Below are 25,555 nucleotides of genomic sequence, written 5' to 3'. Positions count from 1 at the left end.
AGCAAGGAATATGTTGGTGCGTAACGCAGCTCTTTGGCTCGTTCTTGGCCCCAGGGGCAGGGGGCCATAATTAAGTCCAATAATGACAGTTCCAACTATGTTCCTTATGCTGTCAGTACACTTCTGCAGTTTATTGGACACACGCACAAAAATGCATGCAGGCAGAAAGCAATCATTTGAGCGCCTGCTGGATAAACCAGCTGCGGAGAGATTGAAATAAACTCTAGGCGCAAAAGCTATTACACATATGCGCTGCAGTGATTTAAAGTGAATGCTCTGCTTCCTGGCACGCAGCTTCGTTACCAGCATTTCATCTTAATGTGGCAGCGCGCTCAAGAAGAATGCTACATGTACAATGTCAAAAATGCAGACTACTGTGCTCATTCAAAGGCACTATTTTCTGGTTAGAATCCACTTGCCGGGTTGGCATTTCCTTGCGCCCCGTGCAGCTGACATCGGGAACCCATCCGTCCGTGCTAGCTGCCAAAAATGTCCAAGCGCAGGTCACCGTTCTTGACCCCAATATCGTCTGCGTTGGCTCTTCAATGGTGAAATGGCAGGTTGCACAAGTCATGGGTATTAGACATGTCATCATGGGGGTCTGAAGCTTTCCCAACAAACCTACCTTCTCAGCGAGTCGTGCATAAGACAGCAAATCATAACTTTCAACCAGAAAGCCAGTTAATATTTCAGTAAAGGCTGCAGTGATTGTCCTGGCTACCTCCTGTGTTGATTTGAGGCCAGGATCAGACTGACATATAGGGCATTCGGGCAGTGCCAGAAGAGCTAGTCTAACAAGCTAGTGCAGACTGTTTTTTTGGACCAAAGTGGGCCAGTTTGAGGGGTTGCAGTAACTGTGAACGAGTTCTGTACATGTCGGTTTTTCTAGCAGCTGAATTGGTTGCCTCGTACCTAGATCTCGATGATGGTTTGTCACTAAAACATCTTTGATAATGGTTGCACACAGCCTTTCGAGACACTGGCCCTCATTACGACCCTGGCGGAGATCGTGGTGCAATATGCACCATGGAGCACGGCGGAAAGCTGCCAATACCGCCATGGGGGTTGGCGGATTTACCGCCCCATTCCGACCTTGGCGGGGCGGTAAATCCCCAATCCCCATTTTACCTTTCCCCATTTTTGCCCCATAGGGTATAATGGGAGTGGGGAAGGCGTTAATTACGCCACCGTAACATACGGTGGCGTAATTAACAACAAGGTCCCGTAGCGCCATGGATTTCTCCGCCCGGAAAAACCAGGCGGAAAACGGCTCCATGGCGCTACGGGAACTCGTAGTAGGGCGGAAGGGTCCGCCGCGAATACCGCTGGCGTAAACCCACTCCGCCAGGGTCGTAATGAGGCCCACTGTCTTTTTCACCAACAGTTTCCTCCTTGCGCCACTCCTTCATGCACTGGCCTTTGCCACAGGGGCCCAAGTGGGAGTTGAGTGAGACCGAGATTGGCCACAGTCCTGTAGACCCTTGCTTTGCCCTTCCGCCCACCTGCATCTGTTATGCTTGATCTAAAATGGCGCTGGTGCGCAATGTATTCTGGGAGCGCTCGGAGCCATGATGGATATTTACTTCATACCGCAGTGAAAAGCTGTACACATTTTGCTGAGTGTTAGATTCACGGTGCCGAGAAAAACATGCTTTCTAAACCTGGTATGCGGTCAAGGACATTTCTGCTGGGAATGCTAACTTTGTTATGGTTTGCTACTGTTCTCCGTGGAGCGTGTTTTTAGAGAAGGGAGGCACTGCGCTTCTTGGGGGGAGCTCTCGATTGACCCAGCTGGCCACCGATGGCTGTTCCTCAACTGCGCAAGTGCAATTTCCAGAAGGTTCGAGAATTGACTCCCCCTTGTGGAGTGTGTATATACGCGGAAGCCCGGATGTGGTCAGGTGAGACTTCAGCCGGAGAAGGACGCTTACGTCCGGCCTTCCTGTGAGCTATGGTGCTCTCGGCCTGGCTGTTCCCGGGGTCTTCCAGCCGCTTCTGGGCGAGATGAGGAATTCTGTTATGCTCACAGTGATGTATTTCCTTTTGAATTCTTTATTTCTTCTGTTATTTATGTTCATATTATTTTTGTGAGTTATTTCTATGTATTTCTGAGCTTTGAATAAATAGCCGTATAAGAGCTGATTATCTTCTAAGAGTGCGTGGCTGTGAGTTATTGCGTCTGTCTACGTTCAAAGTATTTGCTCTGTAATTGCATTGGCGATTTATGTTTGTTCCGTGCACTTTGGGAAGAGCAATCCAGCCTCCCCCTTTTTACGCCCATAACCAATGACAGTGGCAGGGCCTTTCCACGTTTTCAAATGAAAGGGGCCTCGAGCCCAGGAGGCCACCCAGCAACTGCCTCCATATTGGCAGTCAGCAGTCTAAAAACACAGCAATATATTCCTTATAAATCGAATATGTTCTCGGGCTTACAGTCTGTGCTTTGCATCGCTTGACCTTACAAGCTGCGTTGGCTTGAACCCGTCCGGCTGCTATTTCCATTGGGGAAAACAGAAGTGTTATCACCTAGTTACCTTTCAATGCTCCACATCAATCACTTGCTTACAAAGATGGATCGATTGCTATTCAGCGGGCATTCAGTGTTTCAGCTCTCTGCTGGCTCGCCGTCTCATGATAATTGGTGGCTATTAACCTCATCTTTTTTTCTCCATTATAATGTGTGCCCCCAAAGGTGCCTCCAACTGCTTACAACTCTAAGCCAGAGGGGCAATCCGGTTGAAATGGGCCCCCACACATCTTCAGCCTGGACAGCCTATAACAATGTCAGCAGAAACCTGATGTATCGTCATAGGGGGTCAGCAAGCAAGTCCTGTGCTGCAGGGGTAGCCCATACCCAAACTGGGGGGGGAAATGCCCCATAATTCAATGTGTCTGACTCCTACAGTACCTTTCCAATGTAAAGGCCTTAATGCCAGAACCCTGCTTTTAAAATGGATGAATGTCCAGTGCTGGAAATTGACTTTTTTACTGGTGATCCCAGCCAGCAGAGGGGTGGGTGGCGAAGGAGAGCAGGTATTTTACTCATCCCCCACAAACATTTGCCTCTCAGCCCCTCAGATGATTAATCATAAACTCCTGGAAAATAGCCCAGTTTCTTATGTCAGCAAAGTATAAAACATGCACACCTTTTAAACCAAAAAAATGTACTTTGTCACAGCCTGCTGTGACGTCTTCCCATTGCCCATGTTATAAGGCCCCCATTTTTCTTTTTTTTAAGACTTGCCCTGCCACTTACCCAATATGTGCGTCAGTCATCAAACATTCGATCCAACTAGCCTTCTTAGAGCCATTTTCCTAAGACATTGTGTGGTCTTGATAGGCTGTTAGTAATTGTAGGCAGGTCTGGTGACTAGAGCAAATGTCTGTTAATTATGTGAATAGGTTTATGGCAGGTTTAAAGAACTGATCACTGCCTGACAGAAATGAATACATAGGACAGGAAGAGGGGGGTGGCTCACCAGGTAGTCAACTTCCACCTGATTCTGTGCATAAACTTTTAGCTCTCAACTCACACGCATTTGACAGGTGTCACCCACCTTGGAAATCGATCAATCACCCGCCAATCCCCTTACCTTTCCATTTAATTTAATAGACTCTCGTACGCCTAAAGCAAAATCGTCTGCTTTCACTCGCTCTAGGTAGGAGCTTAAATGCATAGCTCTCAACCAGTTGTGTAGCAAAAGCGGATGAAAACACCCGATTTTGTTGTTGGCGGGTGAGAGCCCATTGAAATGAAGGAGGATTGGCGGACGAGTCAGCTCTTTGGGAACGGTGTAAAACCCGGAACAGGCCGGAACGGGCCGGAACGGTACCCTAATATATAAAATGGCAGCAAAACTCACCTGAAAATTATGCAAACACACATGAAGAACATTTTGGAAATGGGATAGGTTGAACAATGTGCTGTCATTAACCCATTACTGCCCAAAATCAAAATTTTCAGACGAAAAAGTACCCGGAACGGGCCGGAACGGTACCCTAACATATAAAAAGGCAGCCAAAATCACCTCAAAATGATGCAAACACACATGAAGAACATTTTGAAATGAGAAAGGTGCACCAATATGCTGTCATTAACCCATTACAGCCCAAAATCTACATTTTCACATGGAAAAGTACCCGGAACGGGCCGGAACGGTACCCTAATATATAAAACGGCAGCAAAACTCACCTGAAAATGATGCAAACACACATGAAGAACATTTTGAAATGGCAAAGGATGAACAATGTGCTGTCATTAACCCATTACTGCCCAAAATCTACATTTTAACACAAAAAAGTACCCGGAACGGGCCGGAACGCTACCCTAATATATAAAACGGCAGCAAAACTCACCTGAAAATGATGCAAACACACATGAAGAACATGTTGAAATGAGAAAGGTGCACCAATATGCTGTCATTAACCCATTATTGCCCAAAATGTACATTTTATCACGAAAAAGTACCCGGAACGGGCCGGAACGGTACCCTAACATATAAAATGGCAGCAAAAATCACCTGAAAATGATGCAAACACACATGAAGAACATTTTGAAATTGAAATGAGAAAGGTGCACCAATATGCTCTCATTAACCCATTACTGCCCAAAATCTACATTTTATCACGAAAAAGTACCCGCAACGGGCCGGAACGCTACCCTAACATATAAAATGCCAGCAAAAATCACCTGAAAATTATGCAAACACACATGAAGTACATTTTGAAATGAGAAAGGTGCTCCAATATGCTGTCATTAACCCATTACTGCCCAAAATCTACATTTTATCACGAAAAAGTACCCGGAACGGGCCGGAACGGTACCCTAACATATAAAAAGGCAGCCAAAATCACCTCAAAATGTTGCAAACACACATGAAGAACATTTTGAAATGAGAAAGGTGCACCAATATGCTGTCATTAACCCATTACAGCCCAAAATCTACATTTTCACATGAAAAAGTACCCGGAACAGGCCGGAACGGTACCCTAATATATAAAACGGCAGCAAAACTCACCTGAAAATGATGCAAACGCACATGAAGAACATTTTGAAATGGCAAAGGATGAACAATGTGCTGTCATTAACCCATTACTGCCCAAAATCTACATTTTAACACGAAAAAGTACCCGGAACGGGCCGGAACGCTACCCTAATATATAAAACGGCAGCAAAACTCACCTGAAAATGATGCAAACACACATGAAGAACATGTTGAAATGGGAAAGGTGCACCAATATGCTGTCATTAACCCATAACTGCCCAAAATCTACATTTTAACACGAAAAAGTACCCGGAACGGGCCGGAACGCTACCCTAATATATAAAACGGCAGCAAAACTCACCTGAAAATGATGCAAACACACATGAAGAACATCTTGAAATGAGAAAGGTGCACCAATATGCTGTCATTAACCCATTACTGCCCAAAATCTACATTTTATCACGAAAAAGTACCCGCAACGGGCCGGAACGCTACCCTAACATATAAAATGGCAGCAAAAATCACCTGAAAATTATGCAAACACACATGAAGTACATTTTGAAATGAGAAAGGTGCTCCAATATGCTGTCATTAACCCATTACTGCCCAAAATCTACATTTTAACACGAAAAAGTACCCGGAACGGGCCGGAACGCTACCCTAATGTATAAAACGGCAGCCAAAATCACCTCAAAATGATGCAAATACACATGAAGAACATTTTGGAAATGGGGAAGGTTGAACAATGTGCTGTCATTAACCCATTGCTGCCCAAAAGCTACATTTTCACACGAAAAAGTACCCGGAACGGGCCGGAACGGTACCCTAATATATAAACCGGCAGCAAAACTCACCTGAAAATTATGCAAACACACGTGAAGAACATTTTGGAAATGGGGAAGGTTGAACAATGTGCTTTCATTAACCCATTACTGCCCAAAATTCAGTAAAAAGGCAGCTAATAAGTAAACTCAAAGAGGGACTTTGTGATGACATCTATATTGTACTAGAAAATCCTCATCTACCTAAATATACTCTAGTCACATAAAGGTAGAATTGTAACACTTTTGATTTGATTGACATGAAGGGAAATTATATATTTCAAAATATTACTGGAGGGTGACTACACCTTACTGAACACTAGAGGGAGCAGTAACTGTTTAGTTGTGTTCATAGTCAGGTTTTCCTTTATCACTTCCATATCCTTGTTTCAGGAAGTGGTAACATTTCACATGTTTCTTCTTCACTTAAATGTTGCAGCTTCATCTTGTCTGTGCTGATCACCTTGAGTTTAGATACAGGTCAGATTTATGTTTTTTTTCTCTCTGCAAGCCTTGAGCATAGGAGTGCAACAATGGATTGCTTCATGCTGACCAGATCATTTCTTATAGAAAAGCTCTGCTGCAGCAACTTTGACAAATGTAGGACCACCCTGCCTTTTCACTACTTGGTTGGAAAGAGGTCTTCAAGTGGACAGGGCCCAGCCTCGTATGTGACACAGCAAGGATCATAAAAGGTCTTCAAGGTGGCTCAGCAGCTTATAAACACATTTCATGCAAACAAGGAAGCTTGAATCCCTAAGAAGGAGCCCTTAAAAATCAGACACATCATCTCTTCCTAGGAGAAACCTAGATGTGCATCATGAAGAAAGCTGTTTCATTGTTTTCTCTGTGTAATGTGTTATGTCTTGCTTTCTCCCCTGTTCCTGTGTTGTGAGCCTGGGTGCTGTGGAATGCTTGTAGAATGCCTGCCTCTGGAATGTTGAGAGAGTGTTTGAGAGCTCCTTGCAGTTTGGAGGCTGGGGCTTGAATGATGGCATTGAGGCTTCAGCGGCCAATCAGAGAGGATGTTGTGACGTGGCTAATGACGTGGCTAATGGCTGAGGATGTCGAATGATGTGCCATTGAAGGGGATGGACAGCATCACACACTGTACAACGGTTTGCCGCTGCACGCCTCTAAGGGTTTGAACTGAGTCTCAGAGGAGGAGATGTGTCCTGATGGTAATGCTGCTGAAAAGAACAAGCGGCAGGTAACATCTAGTGCGGCGCCCAGCATGGAATGCTATCCGAGCTGGAGCTGGGAGTTGTTTCAGGAGAGCCGTGTGTGTGCTGTCAGCATAGTGAACAGCTGGGTGCTGTGTTTGGAGACCCATGTGGGCACAGTCAGCTCAGTGAACAGCTGGTACCTGAAACAGTCAAGTTGGCAGTGATGGAGGTTGGGCCCAACGTGTGTTGGGGTCGGGGTCACAGGTACCAGCTTGACAGCTGCTCCGGGTATGGTGTGGATGGAACTATGCTGTATCCTGACTGCGTCTCTGGGAAGCAGGAATTGACTGTTTGCTGGGAAGAGCTCTGGGGTTTTTGCCTTGGTTGTGGGGCTGACCTGGGTGATTCAAGAAGTCAATATATGGCAGTTTTCCACAATCTAGATCAGGGCTTTGTCATTTTTCAGGGAGCTGTCCATGCTGAACCGTGAATGTTGATCAACAGTGTTATATGAAGTGAAGCCTGTTTGGGTGTAAATTGTCCATTGGTACGTTGTGGATTGTGGTGGATCTGGGACGTGTCTGGTGTATTTTGGTAAAGACATGTCCTCTGTTAGTTGAAGAAAGTTGAAATTTGGTTTGTTCTTGCATGTTGATTTAACTTTTGCCTCCACAGGTATGTCAGAATATGGACGTGAGAATAGGGCATGGACTCACTGGGGGTTACTTGTGTATGTGGTGTGTGTTGTGCTCCCTGGGTGGCCTGGCAAACCACCTTGCGGGGTTGGACAGTTTTGTTTGTGTTTTGTGTGGCAGGGTAGTGCCAGCCACCTGGGCTGCTAGCTGCCAGCACATGGCACACCACAGCACTTTGGGGAGGTATTATGTGCCCGTGCCATTTGCGTTCATGGTTGTGGCTGGAGAAATGTTGTTGAGTGTAGTTTACCTCATTAGTTTGTTTCTGTGGAGGTGGACCCCGCACTCACATGTTTTTTTTGCCATTTGGTCAAGTGTTCTTTGCCATTGTGTGTTGGGGGGACCCCAGTACCCTTTGTGGGGTTGTCGCTCCCACACCTTGAATGTGGTGGTCTCAACCTATGTGTTGTTCTTGTGGTTGGGGTGCTCCTTGTTGGGGCACTGGTGGTGCATTTTCATGCGCCATCTATTTGCGGTGGTGTAGTGTTGCTTGTCTGTCGAGCAGCCTCAGTGTTGGTTTGGTTAGGTGATAAAGTGGTGTTTGGTTGAGATGGGTAGTCAGCAGTCGTTCGTGGGGTTTGAGGCCAGTCCCTTGTGTAAATTCCTGCTGTTTGGTCAACGGTGTGGATGGTGACGTGTTTTCAGTTGTGATGTTTTTCTAGCATTTCATTGGCAGGACGGTTGAGGGGATTTTATGTATTTAAAGTTTATTTATTTATTTAAATATGGTGGCGAAGGCCCGCAGGCATTGATTGGGGCTCCAGGTCTGGGGTACGAAGGGGTCTGTGGGCGCACAGGAAGGGTTGGCAGAGCAGAGGATGGGAAGTGTAGAAAAAATCTGAGTGAATGGGGGATAGTGGAGAGAAGGTACTGAGGGGTGGGAGGGAAAGGAGGCTAGTGAGATCACAGATTTGTAAGCCTTTTGCAGTGAGAGACGAAAGAATGAAGAGAGGTCGGGGGAAGAAGGGTAAAAACTGATGGTCCTGGATAGTTTGTGATGGTAAAAATGGAGAGAAGAGATGAGGTTGGTGTAGCAGTGTGATGTGACAGAGTGCAGGATGTAACAGAGTATGGGGAGTGATTCCTTGTAGGCGACAAAAAGAACCTGGGAAAGGATTTTACAGCAGCGATGGATGTCCATATAGTATGATGAATCAGTAGTGATTCCCCCCAGAATCTTGACCTGGGACCCTTTTCGTGTGGCCAGGGGAAGGCAGATGCTTCCTGATCCCAACCCTGGGGGTGGTGTTCTGCGGGAGGATCACATGGCGTGGGAACAGGCCAGGAGGAAGGAGAAACTCCCTTGTTTAATTTTCTCTGAACCCCCAATCTTGGAATGGCTTATTGTAAGGTAGAAGAAATTAGGAAAACTAACTTGGTTGGCAGGGACTTCAAGTCCCATAATTCTTCAGTACTGGGACGAGGAAAAGGGATGCAGAGGAATATTGCTGTGGGAGCAATCAGCTAATTAGTGTAAACGACCTACACCTGAGGGAGACTGAGAGGCATAAATAGCCCCCTCAGGTGCAGGAAGAGGGAGAACATGAACAGCAGGAGCAGCAGGAGAGGAGAAAGCAGTGCAGGCTGCAGAGGAAAGTGAAGCTGGCACGAGAGAAGACGCCGGGACCATTGTGCAGCCAAGAGCGGTGTCAAGTCCTGTGAGGGTCTTTGCCTCAAGCTATTCCTGTTGCAGAGGTTGCGCAGTGGGAAGCGTAAGAACGGGACGCTTGCCCATTGAAGGCTTGTTGTGCAGAGGTTGCGCAGCAGGAAGAGGAAGTAGCAAGGGAAGTGTACCCTCGTTAAAGGCTTTAGGTGGCTGGGTTGCACCTGAGCCTCTGCCGAGTGGAGGAAGCTCCAATTTCGAGTGGCATGAGCGGAGGTGGACCAGACGAGGCTGTTTGCCTGACCGCGAGGAGCCACAATGACAGAAGACCTGCGAACACCAAGCGGAGCTAGATTGAGCGACTTACCTTGTGAGTTCACAGCTTGCAAGTGACTCCGGATCGCTCTGACACTATCCACGGCAGGCAGTTTCACTCGCGTGTGAGTGAGAGAAGCAGTGATTATAATTCTGAATACTGAACCGTACAAAACCAACAAATGTTTTACTTATTAAACCAAAGTGACTGTGCAAGCAAGCATGTGAGTTGGTGGAAGGGCCAAAATCCCTGTGGTGAAGCTTTAGTCCAAACAAAAGCATACAAACAATACCAAGCAAAAGAGTATTTAAAAACCCGGCAATACCAATATAACAACCATTGCTCAAGATTTCGGGAGGATAGCTCAGGGGCAACGTGCTCACCTTACAAGCAAGACGACATGGAGCACCACAGGTTTGTCGCAATTGTCACATTGTCAATTGTCACAATTGTCACAAGCTTTGACACTCTCCTCCCGATGACTGTAAGATCCTCTCCGTGCCCAGATCCAACCGTTCTGGAGGGGGTGGAGCCTTGATCTTCTCAGAGTGGATTCCTGCCTCTGTCATTCCTATGCAGGCCTACTCCTCTTTCAAATGCCTTGTCTGAGGCTTTCTCTCTCTCCTTGCCACTCACTTACCATGGCTACTATCTATCAGCCACCTGGTCAAATCACCTCCTTCCTCTCTGAGTGGGCGGACCTCACTTCCTCCCTCCTGGCCTCAACTACTCAACTCCTCGTTCTTGGAGACTTCAACATCCATCTGGATGCTTTCGCGACCTCTGTGACTCTCTCTCTCTTTCTATTCTCCCCTCTGGCCCAACTCACTCTGCTGGGCCCACTCTGGATGCTCTGATCTAGTCAGACCTCCCCCTCTCTATCCCTCTGACCACTCCTCTCTCCTGGAGTGATCACTCTCTCATTTCCTCCCATCTCTCCCTCTCTACCCATCAGGCCAAGCCAACTCCAACACTGCCATGTACCTTCTCGGTCATCCGACCCATGAAGCGTGTCAGTTGAGGCTTCCACTTCCACTTTCTCTCCCCCTCCTCCTCCTCTGGCTGACTCACATCCTGACACAGCCCTTTCCATGCTCTACTCTTCTATCTCTGATACTGTTGATGTTCTTGCCCTTGTCATGAACATCCGCTTGAAGCCCAAAACCAAGTGCAACTCTTGGTATGACTCTGACCTAGTTACCCTTAAACGCAAGTGTAGAGTGGCTGAGAGGAAATGGCGGGCTTCTTGTGCATCCTCTGACAAACTGGCCTGCGCTTGCTACAAAGGCAATACCAGCTCCTTGTCCGCACTAAGAAGGGAGCCCACATCCAAGCCTGCATGTTTGTGGCATCTAACAACTTGGCCGTACTCTTTAAAATCTGCAAGGAGCTGGCCAACCCTGCTGCAGTCTTTACCTCTCCTGTCGCCTCCGAGGCCATCTGCATGGCCTTTGCCTTTCATTTCATCTCAAAACCCAGGACATCCTGTCCACCCTCTCGTCCTCTCCTCCTCCTCCCGCTTCTCTCTCTGCTACCTTTGCCCCCCTGCAGCCGCCTCTCCTCCTTCTTTCTCATTTTTTCCTCTGTTCTCCCTTGAAGAGATTTCCAGAAAGTCCAATCTATGAAAGTATCGTCAAAACAGGTTATTTCCTGTTCATCCAAAAACCATCAAGGACCACATCGACACCCTTGCTCCTGCTCTGGCCGACTTCTGCAACCACTCCTTCGCCTCTGTAGCCTTCCCCTCCCCTCTGAAGCACTCTCTTGTGCACCCTCTTCTCAAGAAACCCATAGCCGACCCCTATTACCCAGCTAACTATCACCCGATCTCTATCACTCCTTTCCTGGGCAAACTCCTGGAAAAGCTGCTGGCCATCTCCCAGCTTAATCTTCACTCCGATTCTGTTGGTTGTCTCCATGACCATCAGTCTGGCTTCAGAGCTGCCAGAAGCATGGAAAGTGCTCTCCTGAACATCCGTGAAGACCTGCTCTCCACCCTTCATTCTAATATCCCATCTGTCCTCATCCTACTCGATCTTTCTTCTGCCTTTCACATGGTCAACCATGTCATCCTGCTCAATCGCCTCCGTGATAAGCTTGGTATCACTGATCAGGCCCTGGCCTGGCTGACACCCTTTCTCTCCAACCGACCCTCCTAGGTCCAACTTGGGTCCTTCCTTTCCTCTATCTCACTTTCTACCTGTGGCGTTCCCCAGGGGTCTAACCTCTCTCCTTGGCTTTTCAACCAATAGCTGGCACCGCTAGCCCACTGCATTTCTGCTCTCTGCTGAAACTTTCAGTGCTATGTGGATGACAACCAACTTGTTTTCAGGCTCCCCTCTGGCACCTCTTCTCCCTCTCTCATCTCTGACTGTGTGTCTGCAATCCAGGTGTGGTGCGCCGCCAACAACCTCTTCCTTAATGCCAGTAAGACAGAGATCCTCCTCATCGGCACACCTGCACCTTCCTTTCCTGTCACTCTCTGGCCGGCCTCCCTTGGCCCTCTCCCTGCTCCCACTTGCGAGGCTAAGAACCTCTGGGTCATCTTCGACTCCACGCTTTCCTTTTCTCCACACATCTCTGACGTCTCAAAAAAAGTCTAACTACCAACTGCACCTCCTCAGAGGTATTCTTCTTTGCCTCTCCTTCCCCCATTAGCTCACTGTTTCCAGAGCTCTGGTTCTCTCTAGGCTGGACTATTGCAACAGCCTCTTTGTCAATCTGCCTGCAACCACTCTCCGCCCTCTGCAGCTCATCCAGAACAGGACTGTGAGACTTGTCCTTGGCCTCAAGCCTTGCGATCGTATCTCTCCAGCCCTGAAATCCCTTCATTGGCTCCCAGCGTCTGCAAGGATTAAATGCAAGACCCTTTGCATTGTCCACAAGGCTTTCTGGTGCCTGGTTCCGCAATACCTTGAACTCTCCCTCTGTAAATACCTTCCTACTTGAGCTCTTCGCTCCTTCACCTCCAACTCCCTCAGGATCAGTCGCTTCTCCAAGCAACAAGTTGGGGGTAGATCCCTTTCCTCTGCTGGGGCATACATCTGGAACAGCCTCCCTGCCTCTCTGAAACTTGAGGAGAACCATCTCCGGTTCCGGAAGCACCTCAAGACCTTCCTCTTTGCTTCTGCCTTCGCTCTTCCTCTCCCCTGCTAAACTGTCTGCTTTGGCACCGGGCACCTGGTTACCCTCTGATATCGGGCCCAGATCCCTGCCCTCCCAGCCACACACCCGCACTGCCTCCTGACAACCCTTGCACTTGGGTCTGTATCTGCTACCCTACAGTCCCCTTCGAGCACTTATAATACACCTGTTGTTTACACCTTATTTTCGCACTTACCACCTACTGGGCACACTACCTGTTGTTCTATCACGTGTTCAGCACTTTCCACTCTTCCCCTGCCCCTCGCACTTTCCCCTTCCCTCTCCCCTGCACTCGCACGTTCTTAATGTCACTGGGCCTAGTAAGATTGTTGTTCTGTCCTCCCTTGTTTCCCCTCCCTTGCCTTGTTGCGCTCTGAAACAATTGTGTATTGGCGCAATACAAATAAAATATCATATCATGTAAATATCAGCCTCAGAAGGAAGGTGAGTAACAGCAATATTCGATTGAATAGAAATGATTTCATCCATAAAACATGTGGACAAGGAATTACAGAGGGCCTGAGAGGAGGGAAGAGGAACCGGTAAGCTAGTAGAGAGATTACGAACCACTTTGAACAACTCCCTGGGGTGATTCACAGACGTTTCAATAATAGATGCAACGTAGACACGTTTGGCACATGAAATGGCTAGGTGATACTGGGAGGTGACCAGAGACAAGGCAAACTTTTTCCTGGGGGTATAAGAGTGCCTCCACTTTTGCTCCATCTGCCTGCATTGTAGGCGAAGGGCACGCAGCTTGTCCATGAACCACTGCTGAGAGGGGCGTGAAGATAGCCTAGATGTCTTGAGCTGAGCAAGGCTGCCTGCAACTGTGGTCAGAGTACTAGTTAAAGAATTCATGTCCACAGGGGACAGCCCTGAAAGTCGGGCAAGTATCAAAGAGGTCATATCAGATTTAGATACTGAGCGCCATCCACGCCGCTGGACTAATTTGGCTGGTGGAGCAGATGGCGGGCCCTTAATGCCCCAGGGGAAGGGAACAAAGAAATGATCAGACCACAGGATTTGAAAGGCCACAAAAAGAGTGATCTCAGCATCTGCTGAGAAAATCAGGTCCAAGGTGTTACCTAAGGAATGGGTCTGTTCATGAACCTGCTGGGGGAGGGAGAGTTCTTTCATAGAGGACAGAAAGCTTTGAATCTTAAAGTTCTCCACCTCATTGACCTTAAGATTAAAGTCACCCACAATTGTAATTGTTTATTTATAACATGCTTAATACCCAGAGATTTCTAAGCGCGGACCCGGGCATCGAACCTGTGTTGCTTCGCGTCGTCTTGCTACCAAGGCGAGCACGTTGCCCCAGAGCTATCCTCCCGACACAATGGCATATCATCCTGACAAAGACAGTGTTTGTTTACTTGAAGGAGATGAATTTAAATCCTGTTCTTACTCCAGGAGAAGTTGGAACCTATCACTTCTTTTCGTACATTGTTGATACAACTGAACTTTTTATTATCAAGTTTTGAATCCGAAAGAACTGTGTTGGAACTTTGTGGCAAAACAGAATTTCCTGATTTCTTTTGAACTGTGGAGCAAATCCTTGCTCAAACCTGGGGAAGGGGAATTAACCCAGGTTATGAGAAGAGGCAGTGGCCACATTGTGATGTGGTTTTATGTTATATATAATTGTTGGATTAAACTGCCATACATTTCCTTATTGATTTATTGAGTATACAAGTGTGAGGGACAGATATCCTTTTGTAAGAGTATTTTCTTTAGTTTATTCTAGGCAGGAAAATCCTTGTCAGGGTAGGGATAGAGTGGCGTTTATCCTACCTTTTTATTTAATAAAATGCTAAAGTTGAAAACTCTTTACAAAGTTGTCGGCCTCACATTTCTTACCCCTCACAATAGGTTCTGAGATGCTGGATGGTTGGGGAAATCCAAGTTTCAATGCACAGGTAAGAGGGATAATGGTACTCAACGAGAGCACTAGTGCTAGGTTAAAATCTGGGAAGGCCTTCTCACTGGAGTTGGTAACAGATGGAAAGAGCACCTAAAGGAAGGGCCTGACTTTATTCAGATGAGGAGTTATTTAGTCCAGTGAGTTTCAGAAAAATTGGGCCGACTGATTGTGGAGGGTGACCAGAAAATGGTCAGAGTATGAGGAGTCAAGGTGAAGACAGTGGCTGTAGTCATGTTTACGGCAGGTTGAATTGACAGGTGTTCAGTGTCAGAGATTTGATTAAGAGGTCTAAGTCATTGGAAAAGAGAGATTGAAGACTCAAAGAGGTCAATAGATGAGAATTATGCAAGAGGAGGTGGAGCAAGGAGCTGAATACAAACATACTCAAAAGAAAATGAGATTAAGTAATTGGGGAGAGAGGTGGATGGCGTGTCTTTACTGATCATAAGACCTCCCATCCTGCCATCCTGCTACCCATTCTGCCATCCTTTTAGGATAATCAGTAAGAGTAGGGAAAGTTAGAGGAATCAGTGTGAAGGGCTTCTAGTGAGGCTGATGAAGATATGGGGCCTCATTACGACCCTGGCGCTAAGTGTTTAACGGCGCCGTAATAGGCTGCGGCGCCGTTAAACACTTAGCGCCTAATTACGAGGTCCCTTTGCGGGACCCGACCTTAACGGCTGGTTTTTCCAGCCGTTAAAGTAGGCACCCGCAAAGGGACCTTGGTGCTAATTACGGTACCGCAATTTGCGTTACTGTAATTAGCGCCTTCCCCATTCCCATTGAGCCCTATGGGTCAAAAATGGGAATGGGGAAGGGCCATGGCAGCAGGGGGAATTACCGCCCCACCAACCTCGGAATGGGGTGGTAATTCCCCATTCCGCCATGGCGGACACCGGCATGGACCATGGTGCTAATAGCACCATGGTCCTCCGCCTAGGTCGTAATGAGGCCCATGGTGTTTACCCCATTGATACACACAGGTTACTGGTTATCAGCACATAGAGACCCATTTTATGATATCGTGTGGAATTTAGGGCCCAATTCTGCTAGAGGTGTAACACATCCATGGCCCTTAGGGCCATATTCTGCCTGGGTTGTAATTCATGAGTGAATTCCTGATTCGGAATGTACATTTGCTTTTTACACCAGTTTTCTATCTTTATAATGGGACCTATTCTGCTAGAGGTGGAACAACCCCATGGGGATATTACACCTCTAGCAGAATAGGCCCATTATAAAGATAGGAAACAGGTGTAAAAAACAGGTGTACATTCCGAATGGGGAATTCACCCATGAATTACACCTCTAGCATAATTACACCTCCATCAGAATAGGCCACTAAGTCCAGACATGCTTCCTTTATCACTATGTCCCGACATCATCCCTTATCACTGTGTCCCTTCTTGAGTAACAAACCCACTGCCTGCGTATTTGTAATGATCTTAGGGTGTGAGGGAAACAGTGTTCATTTTTAATTTAATTCATATTTTTACTTTATCCTCCAGAATGTGCAGCATAGTTTATATGAACAAACAAACGCCGCTTTCACCACAAGAAGTATTCAACATTTTAAGGCATCACCCAAAAGGCAATATTTCCACACTTCCAGCAACTAATCCAGAAAATGGTCAGGTGTTCTTATACAGTTATGAAGGACAAAAGCATAGAAAAGATGATTGGAGATGTGATCATTATAAATGGATTCAGAAAGGAAGGCATGCTCTGCCGAGGGCCAGTCCTCTGGTTGGAAGACCTACTTCCAAAGATTAATTGGTAGAGAGGAAGTTACATTTTACAGATATGGCTATGAAGTTCTTGATGGAAGTGTTGAAAAAGTGATTGTCCATTATCTAGGTGAAGACAAAACACCTGAGCCATGCATGCCTCATGGAAATATGAGAAAATACCCCTTAAGAGCTCATGTTCGCACAATGCCATCTGTGCTGATAGAAATTGCTGAAAATAAAGATTTAGGTCCAACTTCAATTTACCAGAAAATAATTGCAGAATGCAATGCTTCCCCTACCCACATGAGAGTTACAGTGCCGAAAAATACAGAGCAAATAAAAAATAAACTTAAGTATGGGAAACAGAAATGTAGTATCAGTCATGATGATTTATATAACATCTTCGAGCTTCACTATGCACTGGAAGGGCTTGTATGCCATTACTCTCTGGTTCCCGAACTTATTGTAACTTTGGCTCTTCGAGACATTATCAATATTTTTGAGGAAGTGATGAAGTTGAATTCAAGAACCCTAATTTCATATGACACAACATTTCAATTAGGTGATTTTTACCTCTCTCCACTAATATTTCAATGTTCATTGTTTGAGGAAAATCCTGCAATCCCTGCCTTTGTACTGATTCATGATAAACGCACAACGATTGTCCATGAAACATTTTTTTCTTTTGTAGCAAAGCGTATGCCTCAAATTAACCAGAGTTCCATTACTATAGTAACAGACAGAGAAGCTGCTACTGTGAAATCTGTAGAGAATATTATTCCAAGATGCAAGCATGTGGTTTGTTGGAACCACATACTGAAAGACGTGGAATTCTGGGTTTCAGGTCATGAAGGAGGAAAAGCAGACAGAAAAGTGTACACCAATAATATTCTACAGCTCTTAGACTGCAAAACTGAAGAAGACTTTCTAACATTGTTGGAAAAACTAAGGGCCACATGGAGTGCTTCTTTTGTGAAATATTTTGAGGAAAAACTGAGCAAAGACATCTTGACAAAGGCAGGCAGATGGGTCTTGGAAACAGTTGGCATTTATAGGAAAACCAGTGGAGTTACGCCTAATGTGTCAGAAAGCATGAATGCAGTGATGAAAAGAAAGACTAAGCACAAAGAGGTTCACATGGATGAAATGGTATTGGCAATCTACTTTTTGCAAACATTTTATCTAAAGGAAGTGTTGAGAGGACAGTGTGGTATGGGGAATTATCACCTGTCAAACAGGCATGCTGGCAAAAAACTTAATTCTGGTGATATTGAATTCCCATTTGATTACATACCTGTGGAAAAGATAGTGGACTTTATAAAGAAGGGTCACTATGATGAAGAACCTGTAACAATATCAAAAGGTGATGAGCGCAAATCAAATGCAATGGAAGGCCTAGCAGACTTGATAGTTAAGCAAAACCGAGTATTTCTTCAGGCACAGTCTGGATGTTTCATAGTTACCGGATTACGAGACAAAAAGTATGTGGTAAAGTTATTCCCAGTTGAAACATGCTCTTGCAACAGTTCACGAACATGCTACCACATTCTGGCTGCACAGAAGTCAATTGGTAAGAGTTCAAGTAAGAAAAGAATAGTGTATTCTCTGATAAAGCTCAGGATGAATGTCAGAAAAGGCAAATCTGGAAGGAAAAGAATTAGACAGAAAGATGAGCTGCAGACTGTAGCCGCAATGGATTCTATTCTGATGAGTGAAACTAAATTTGATGACACTCAGGAAGACATTCAAGCAAAAAATAAACATACTAAACAATTGAACCCATATGAGAATTTTCCCAAGAAAGAACATTTTACCTCTTTTCTGGTAGACGAGTATGATCTGGGTGTACCGCAGCGGTCAAGCTCACCTAAACAAACAAATAAAACTGTGCCCCTTCCATGGGACTTAATACCAGATTATCCACGCATGCAGAGTGTCCTAGTTCAAAATATTTACATCAATGTTGAAGACATGAAATCTCTCTTAGGTGATAACTGGCTGGTTGACACGGTCATTGAAGGCTTCTTGCTTACTAGAGCTTCTCTAAAACATGTCACTGAATGTGATGTACGTGTGAGTGTTTTCAGCCCATTCATAATTCATTCCATTGACTTACGTGGATACTCTTCAAGTGTTCACGAGTTTGGCATCAAATCAGATATTATGGCAAAGGACATCTGGATCATCCCCACAAATGTGCAAAATACTCACTGGGTACTTATGCTGGTGTTCATGAAGTGGAAGATTATTCTATATTTAGACTCCAATAAAACCGTCTACACAAAGTACATAAACATACTACAAACATTCATGGACATGCAGGTGGCATTCACAATTGACTGGTCTAAGTGGACAATCCATGCTCCTCATGATGTACCAGCTCAGCATGATTCATCCAGTTGTGGACTATTTCTCTGCTTATTTGCACATACATTGTGTAGTGGGTCACTTGTACCATTCCCTGCAGACATGACTGCTGTGCGGCAGTGGATAGCTATGGAATTAATTAGTGGAAAATCCTTTCTCCCAAAATCACAGTTGAAGAAACAAAAATATTGCAGAGCAAAAAAAGAGATTAAGCAGAATATTAAGAAAGATTTTAATGCACCTTTTTCAAGGAATCCTCCAAAAGAGGCAACATCCACTGTTGAATTCTTATCTACAGCATTAGATGACTATTACACAGCAACTTGGTTCCTCTGTTTCATGGGTAAACTCTGTAAAAAACCAACAAAATCAAAAATGATACTCTGCCAGGGACTATGCCAGGTCTGGTATCATTTGTCTTGCCTTGACCTAGCTCATTTCCCTAGTGGTCTGTACAAATGTCCGAAGTGCATTTAGGGAAGCACTATGTATTTGAAAAAACAGAATAAATCTCTTCAAATACACACAGATGTCTACCAAAAGACCAATAAAATATGACACTCACACTGCATCAAAGTTTATGGACAACCTTTGAAAGACATTTTATGTTAAGTTTTATGTGACTTGTTAGCACAACAATTGCCAGATGCAGCTGGTTCAGGCAACACAATCTGCTTGTCTCGTGTGCTAGATTAACAGGAATAGAAGGCAGGCTTTACTGACATCCTACAAGTGAGATGATCTCCCAAGGCTCTCAGGTGGCTTGGTCAAGAGTTTGAAGAAAGGGATGGCATATATTGTGAAAGAGAGCTCATCCATACATGTCTTATTGGTAGCCTGAAACTATGTTATAGTATCTCATTTACAATGTTATTTCATGTATTTACATTTGGTTAAATGTTATAAAATCTATGCTAACATACAAGTACTAATGTCTCTCGCCTTTGCTGATTTATTACACTGAGGGTGGTAAGTGACACTGGTGAATTGTACTTAGTGCCATTGCTGAATTTGGGTATTCATTGCAGTCATACCCAATGCCCCATCTTACAAACTTGTCACACAAAGTTGCACTCCTCTGCCTGTGCATTCCACTTGTGCAGTGGAATGTATATAAACATAAGCATATCCACAGCACTAGCCAAGTTATACTGAGCGAGTCACTTGTCCCAACAGGTAGCGAAGAGGGGAGAGTCTTCTCCTTTGCATGTGCTCCCCTCACCCACTTGATTCCACTTGCGCAGCCCTACCAGACACTGCTGGTGAGTGCCCCTGCTCTTGTGTTTCCTCTTACTGTCCCCCATCCCTCCACTTTCATTTCGTCTTAGTGTTTTTTTGCTTGTTTGGTCCTTTCCCAGTCCCTCCCTGACCTTCACCCCTGCACACCCTGGTCCGCCTGCAACTCCTGGATTGGGCCATGAGCGAATCACGTGTCCCTCATCCTGAAGAACTCCAGGGCAGCCTTGCCTGAACAGCCATCGGCTAATGCTTCTGTGATAAGACTGTGCTCTTCTACCATACAGCATACCCTCATACCTTTAACTGACAAGTTCTACTCCATATATCCATGTACTGGCAGACAAATCACTATAGACCATGTTTGTGAGTAATGGGTTAATGACAGCATATTGGTGCACCTTTCTCATTTCAAAATGTTCTCCATGTGTGTTTGCATCATTTTCAGGTGAGTTTCGCTGCCATTTTATATATTAGGGTAGCGTTCCGGCCCGTTCCGGGTACTTTTTCGTGATAAAATGTAGATTTTGGGCAGTAATGGGTTAATGACAGCATATTGGTGCACCTTTCTCATTTCAAAATGTTCTTCATGTGTGCTTGCATCATTTTCAGGTGAGTTTCGCTGCCACTTTATATTTTAGGTTAGCGTTCCGGCCCGTTCCGGGTACTTTTTCGTGATGAAATGTAGATTTTGGGCAGTAATGGGTTAATGACAGCATATTGGTCCACCTTTCTCATTTCAAAATGTTCTCCATGTGTGCTTGCATCATTTTCAGGTGAGTTTCGCTGCCGTTTTATATATTAGGGTAGCGTTCCGGCCCGTTCCGGGTACTTTTTCGTGATAAAATGTAGATTTTGGGCAGTAATGGGTTAATGACAGCATATTGGTGCACCTTTCTCATTTCAAAATGTTCTTCATGTGTGCTTGCATCATTTTCAGGTGAGTTTCGCTGCCGTTTTATATATTAGGGTAGCGTTCCGGCCCGTTCCGGGTACTTTTTCGTGATAAAATGTAGATTTTGGGCAGTAATGGGTTAATGACAGCATATTGGTGCACCTTTCTCATTTCAAAATGTTCTTCATGTGTGTTTGCATCATTTTCAGGTGAGTTTCACTGCCACTTTATATTTTAGGTTAGCGTTCCGGCCCGTTCCGGGTACTTTTTTGTGATGAAATGTAGATTTTGGGCAGTAATGGGTTAATGACAGCATATTGGTCCACCTTTCTCATTTCAAAATGTTCTCCATGTGTGTTTGCATCATTTTCAGGTGAGTTTCGCTGCCATTTTACATTTTAGGGTAGCGTTCCGGCCCGTTCCGGGTACTTTTTCGTGATAAAATGTAGATTTTGGGCAGTAATGGGTTAATGTCAGCATATTGGGGCACCTTTCTCATTTCAAAATGTTCTTCATGTGTGTTTGCATCATTTTCAGGTGAGTTTCGCTGCCACTTTATATTTTAGGTTAGCGTTCCGGCCCGTTCCGGGTACTTTTTCGTGATGAAATGTAGTTTTTGGGCAGTAATGGGTTAATGACAGCATATTGGTCCACCTTTCTCATTTCAAAATGTTCTTCATGTGTGCTTGCATCATTTTCAGGTGAGTTTCGCTGCCGTTTTATATATTAGGGTAGCGTTCCGGCCCGTTCCGGGTACTTTTTCGTGATAAAATGTAGATTTTGGGCAGTAATGGGTTAATGACAGCATATTGGTGCACCTTTCTCATTTCAAAATGTTCTTCATGTGTGTTTGCATCATTTTCAGGTGAGTTTCGCTGCCACTTTATATTTTAGATTAGCGTTCCGGCCCGTTCCGGGTACTTTTTCGTGATGAAATGTAGATTTTGGGAAGTAATGGGTTAATGACAGCATATTGGTGCACCTTTCTCATTTCAAAATGTTCTTCATGTGTGTTTGCATCATTTTCAGGTGATTTTTGCTGCCATTTTATAGGTTAGGGTACCGTTCCGGCCCGTTCCGTGTACTTTTTCGTGATAAAATGTAGATTTTGGGCAGTAATGGGTTAATGACAGCATATTGGTGCACCTTTCTCATTTCAAAATGTTCTTCATGTGTGTTTGCATCATTTTCAGGTGATTTTTGCTGCCATTTTATAGGTTAGGGTACCGTTCCGGCCCGTTCCGGCGCGTTCCGGGTTTTACACACACCCAGCTCTTTGCAAGGCGGGTAACACCCGCCAAAATCGTGTGAGTTGAGAGCTATGTAAATGGTTGAGAGGTATGTACATCTAATGAATAAACGGTAAACGGTCCTGAAAACTGAGTCGTTAAAAGGTTTATTTGTTCTTCCTCTTGTCACAACAAGATGGAATACCAGTGGGAACAAAATTAAGCTTCCTACAAATGAGTTAAACTTTAACGACAAAAAATGGATGATATAGTGTCAACAATTATTGGAATGGTACGCTTGTTTGTTTTTAAATGATATACTCGTTTCTTCTGTAAAGAAACAGAAGCATTCTGATGTTTGGTTTATTATTCAACCTGAGGAGCTGGGAATGTGCATTACGGTTGCAACATATTAAGCTTTTTCATATCACCGATGCGGTTAATATACAGTAGTCCCTTTTTTCTTTCTATCGTCCCCGGCCGGTGGAACTCTTGTTGTAGGATCTTTGTTTCTAGCCGGGCTAATGATGGTGCTGCACTCAAAATAGGAAGCTCTGGTTAAACTGCACACTACCTTATCCCGCAATTGCAGTCTGTGTTCCCAATGGCGTTCAATTTTGGAGGAGTTGCCCCCACCGCCAATGCCACACCGGGTGAGAGCTGGAGCGAGAATGTATCAAAGCGCATGACTGGTTAGATTGTGGGAAAGGGGTCATGGTGCATCTATACATTTGCGAGTTTGATAGAGAAGAGGCGTGTACGTTTTCTGCTGTGAGACTGAGACGTCGGTATAATTATTGAGGCAGGGACTGTATGTATTTGCTGTTTATATTATCGTTTTGTTATCAAGGCTAGTATGCGAGATTAATAGTGGCCAATACCACTATGCGCATTCGTTTTTTCATAACTGTCTACCATAATCGGATTAAGTCGCGGGCTAAAATCAGAGCTCAAGATATCATTCCGCTTGCTGGTATAAACAAAAACGTGCGAGTTAAATATTTGAGGCACTGTCCGTAGTTCACCGAACTTTGTCAAGAGTTGGGGACCAGACTTACCTACGTTTAACAGCCCAAAACTCCTCACTTTACCCAGGAGTACTCGAAACTCTGCGCTTGACCTGCTTGCTACATGTTAAGAAACGGGATACGTATAATAATGCCCATTTAGATGTACAGGATGCCATCTGTGATGTCCTCAGTGGTAATATGCTACACAAGGGGGGTAACGGGGGTGGGGGACTCAAGGTCTCCTAGCTTCCAACATGTTCTGAATGTCAAGGATTTTGTTGCAATAAATAAACGATTACCTTGACGTCACTTCACCTACTTTTTTTTTTCTCACCGATTTGTCAAGGGTTTTGTTGCACTGAATTTCTTACCCATCTCTTAATTAACGTTTTTTTGTTACACTGAATATTGGTCGGGAGGCTGTGCCATTGACACAATCTGTTCCCAGTTCCCACACCTTTCGTAAAAACCATTCTAAAAAAAGCTGTCTTTCATACACTAATTTTGAAGTGTCGCGAGACTTCTTTTCCGAAATATGACCTGAACAGAGAAAGTGTGTTGAACCTATTTAGTGATGTGATTGAACTAGAGGACATCTCCACCGGTGATATTGATCAGGTTGAATTTATCTCAGTTTATGACTACCCCATAGTTAGACTATGGATCCCTTCAATTAACATATTACATAGAGGAGACGAAGGAGGATAGTCATTTTGACAGCTGTGAATGCGGGTGAACCATGACAGCTCCTTAGATTCCCATTTGAGCATGTCTTCCTGTAGCTGTTTCCACAGCAGAGTTATGTTTGCCTGATATAGCTTGTGTGGTCCTCTAGTAAGGTGGATCACTAAGTATTCCAGTGTTTCCCCCATCCAGCTCATCAGAGAATGTCCTCTCCGTCTCATTCACTTCTCTCCTTGCTGTTATGTTCATTGCTTTTGATTTGGAGAGTTTTATGGGGAAACCCGAGACCTGTCTGAATTCCTCCAGCTGGGCCATCACTCTGGGTCTGGGCATCGTATTTTCTGGGTCTCCCATGAAGAGCATGATATCGTCGGCGTACAGCGCTATTTTGTGGGTCTCCTGAACGATCGTCACTCCCTTGATGCTGACATCTTGTCGGAACTGCATTGCGCATGGTTCATCGCGAAAATCAAAGGGGAGAGTGGACACCCCTGTCGCGTGCCCCTTCTAATCTTCACGAACTCTGTACTTTGTCCGTTGATCCTGAAACTTGGTGTTGGTAATTGGCAAGCACCATCTTGGTGAATTCTGGGCCACAGCCAAAGCGCTCCAAGATCAGTTTCAGATAGCAGCAGTCCATGCTATCAAATGCCTGGCTGGCATCCAGGTTTGCCACTGCAAACGTCTGCGTTCGTCGCCCAGCATCCATAACGTCTACTGCCCTCCTGATATCTTTTGTGTGCCGGTCAGTGATGAGCCCCGCTTGGTCGTCGTGTATTATGTTCGGAAGGATTTTCTTTAGGTGAGTAGCTAGGATTTTCATGTAGATTTTTGCGTCAGTGTTTAGCAACGCTAGAGGACGATAGCTCACACAATTGTCGGGATCTTTTCCTGGCTTCGGGGGTAGTATAGTTATAGACCTCCCCATATCAAGCGTGACCTTCCCCTCTTCTCTGATTGCATTATATAGCCTTGTCACAGGCCGAGAAATTGAGTGCGGAATGTCTTGTAATAACCGTTGCCAAGGCCGTCTAGGCCTGGAGTCTTATTCGCTGGTAGTGCTGAAATGGCATCGCTGACCTCGTGTGCCGTAATTGGGTTCCCAAGACTAGTTTTGTCTTGTTCAGCGATCTGGGTCAGCGGGAGCGTGTTGATGTAGGAAAGTTGTCGTTCTGGGGCAAGGTTCTCGCTACTTAAGAGTTCCTCATGAAAACGCTTCATTATTTCTTTTTTGTCGAGCTCCGCCATGTGGGGTTTTCCATGGACGTTTTTTAGTTGTGCTATATAGTTCTGGGTTTTTTGTGTTTCTCAGTTTTGCCGCCAGGAAACGATTCGCCTTGTCCCCATGGATATAATAGGTTGGTTTTGTTTGTAACAGTGACTGGGCATTCTCCAGTTGGGCTCTGATTTTCCGAAGCACTCTTAGGGATTTTCTCGAAGAGTAGGCTTTGTGTTGGGCTTCGGCAGCTTTCACCTCTTTTTCTAGTTGGTCTGTCACCAATGCTCTTTCCCTGTAGTATGCCGCTGCCTGTTACATGAATTCTCCCCTGATCACTGCCTTTCCAGCATACCATATTACCCCCCTGTCTATTTCCCCATTGTCATTTTCTTTGAAGTAGTTGTTGATGGTGGCCTCCATATGGACCCTTAGTACTAAGTCCTTCAGGAGGATTTCATTTAACCTCCAAGGTGGTTTTGCCCTGCTCCCTTCCACCCCCCAATCTATACCCACCAACACTGGCGCGTG

The 25,555-nt window shown here is 45.2% G+C and overlaps 1 protein-coding gene across 5 annotated transcripts in view; it reads left to right on the top strand.

The window, feature by feature from the left end:
- Nucleotides 1–25,555, top strand: part of NUP54 (nucleoporin 54) — a 768,463-nt gene that overhangs the window by 172,847 nt on the left and 570,061 nt on the right. For 3 of the 5 annotated variants that reach the window (XM_069626312.1, XM_069626311.1, XM_069626310.1), the window contains exon 1: nt 22,611–22,767. The exons of the other annotated variants lie outside the window; for them this stretch is intronic. In XM_069626312.1, coding sequence (XP_069482413.1) covers nt 22,719–22,767 — 49 coding nt within the window. In that variant the 5' untranslated portion in view covers nt 22,611–22,718. Of the gene's footprint in view, nt 1–22,610; nt 22,768–25,555 lie in introns of those variants that run through there. 5 annotated transcript variants of the gene reach the window in all.

This window comes from Ambystoma mexicanum, chromosome 6p (genome assembly GCF_040938575.1).
Source record: "Ambystoma mexicanum isolate Mex_15411 chromosome 6p, UKY_AmexF1_1, whole genome shotgun sequence".
In the NCBI taxonomy this organism is placed as follows: domain Eukaryota; kingdom Metazoa; phylum Chordata; class Amphibia; order Caudata; family Ambystomatidae; genus Ambystoma; species Ambystoma mexicanum.
Note: the sequence above shows the minus strand (reverse complement) of the source record. Positions and strands in the feature narration are given on the sequence as shown.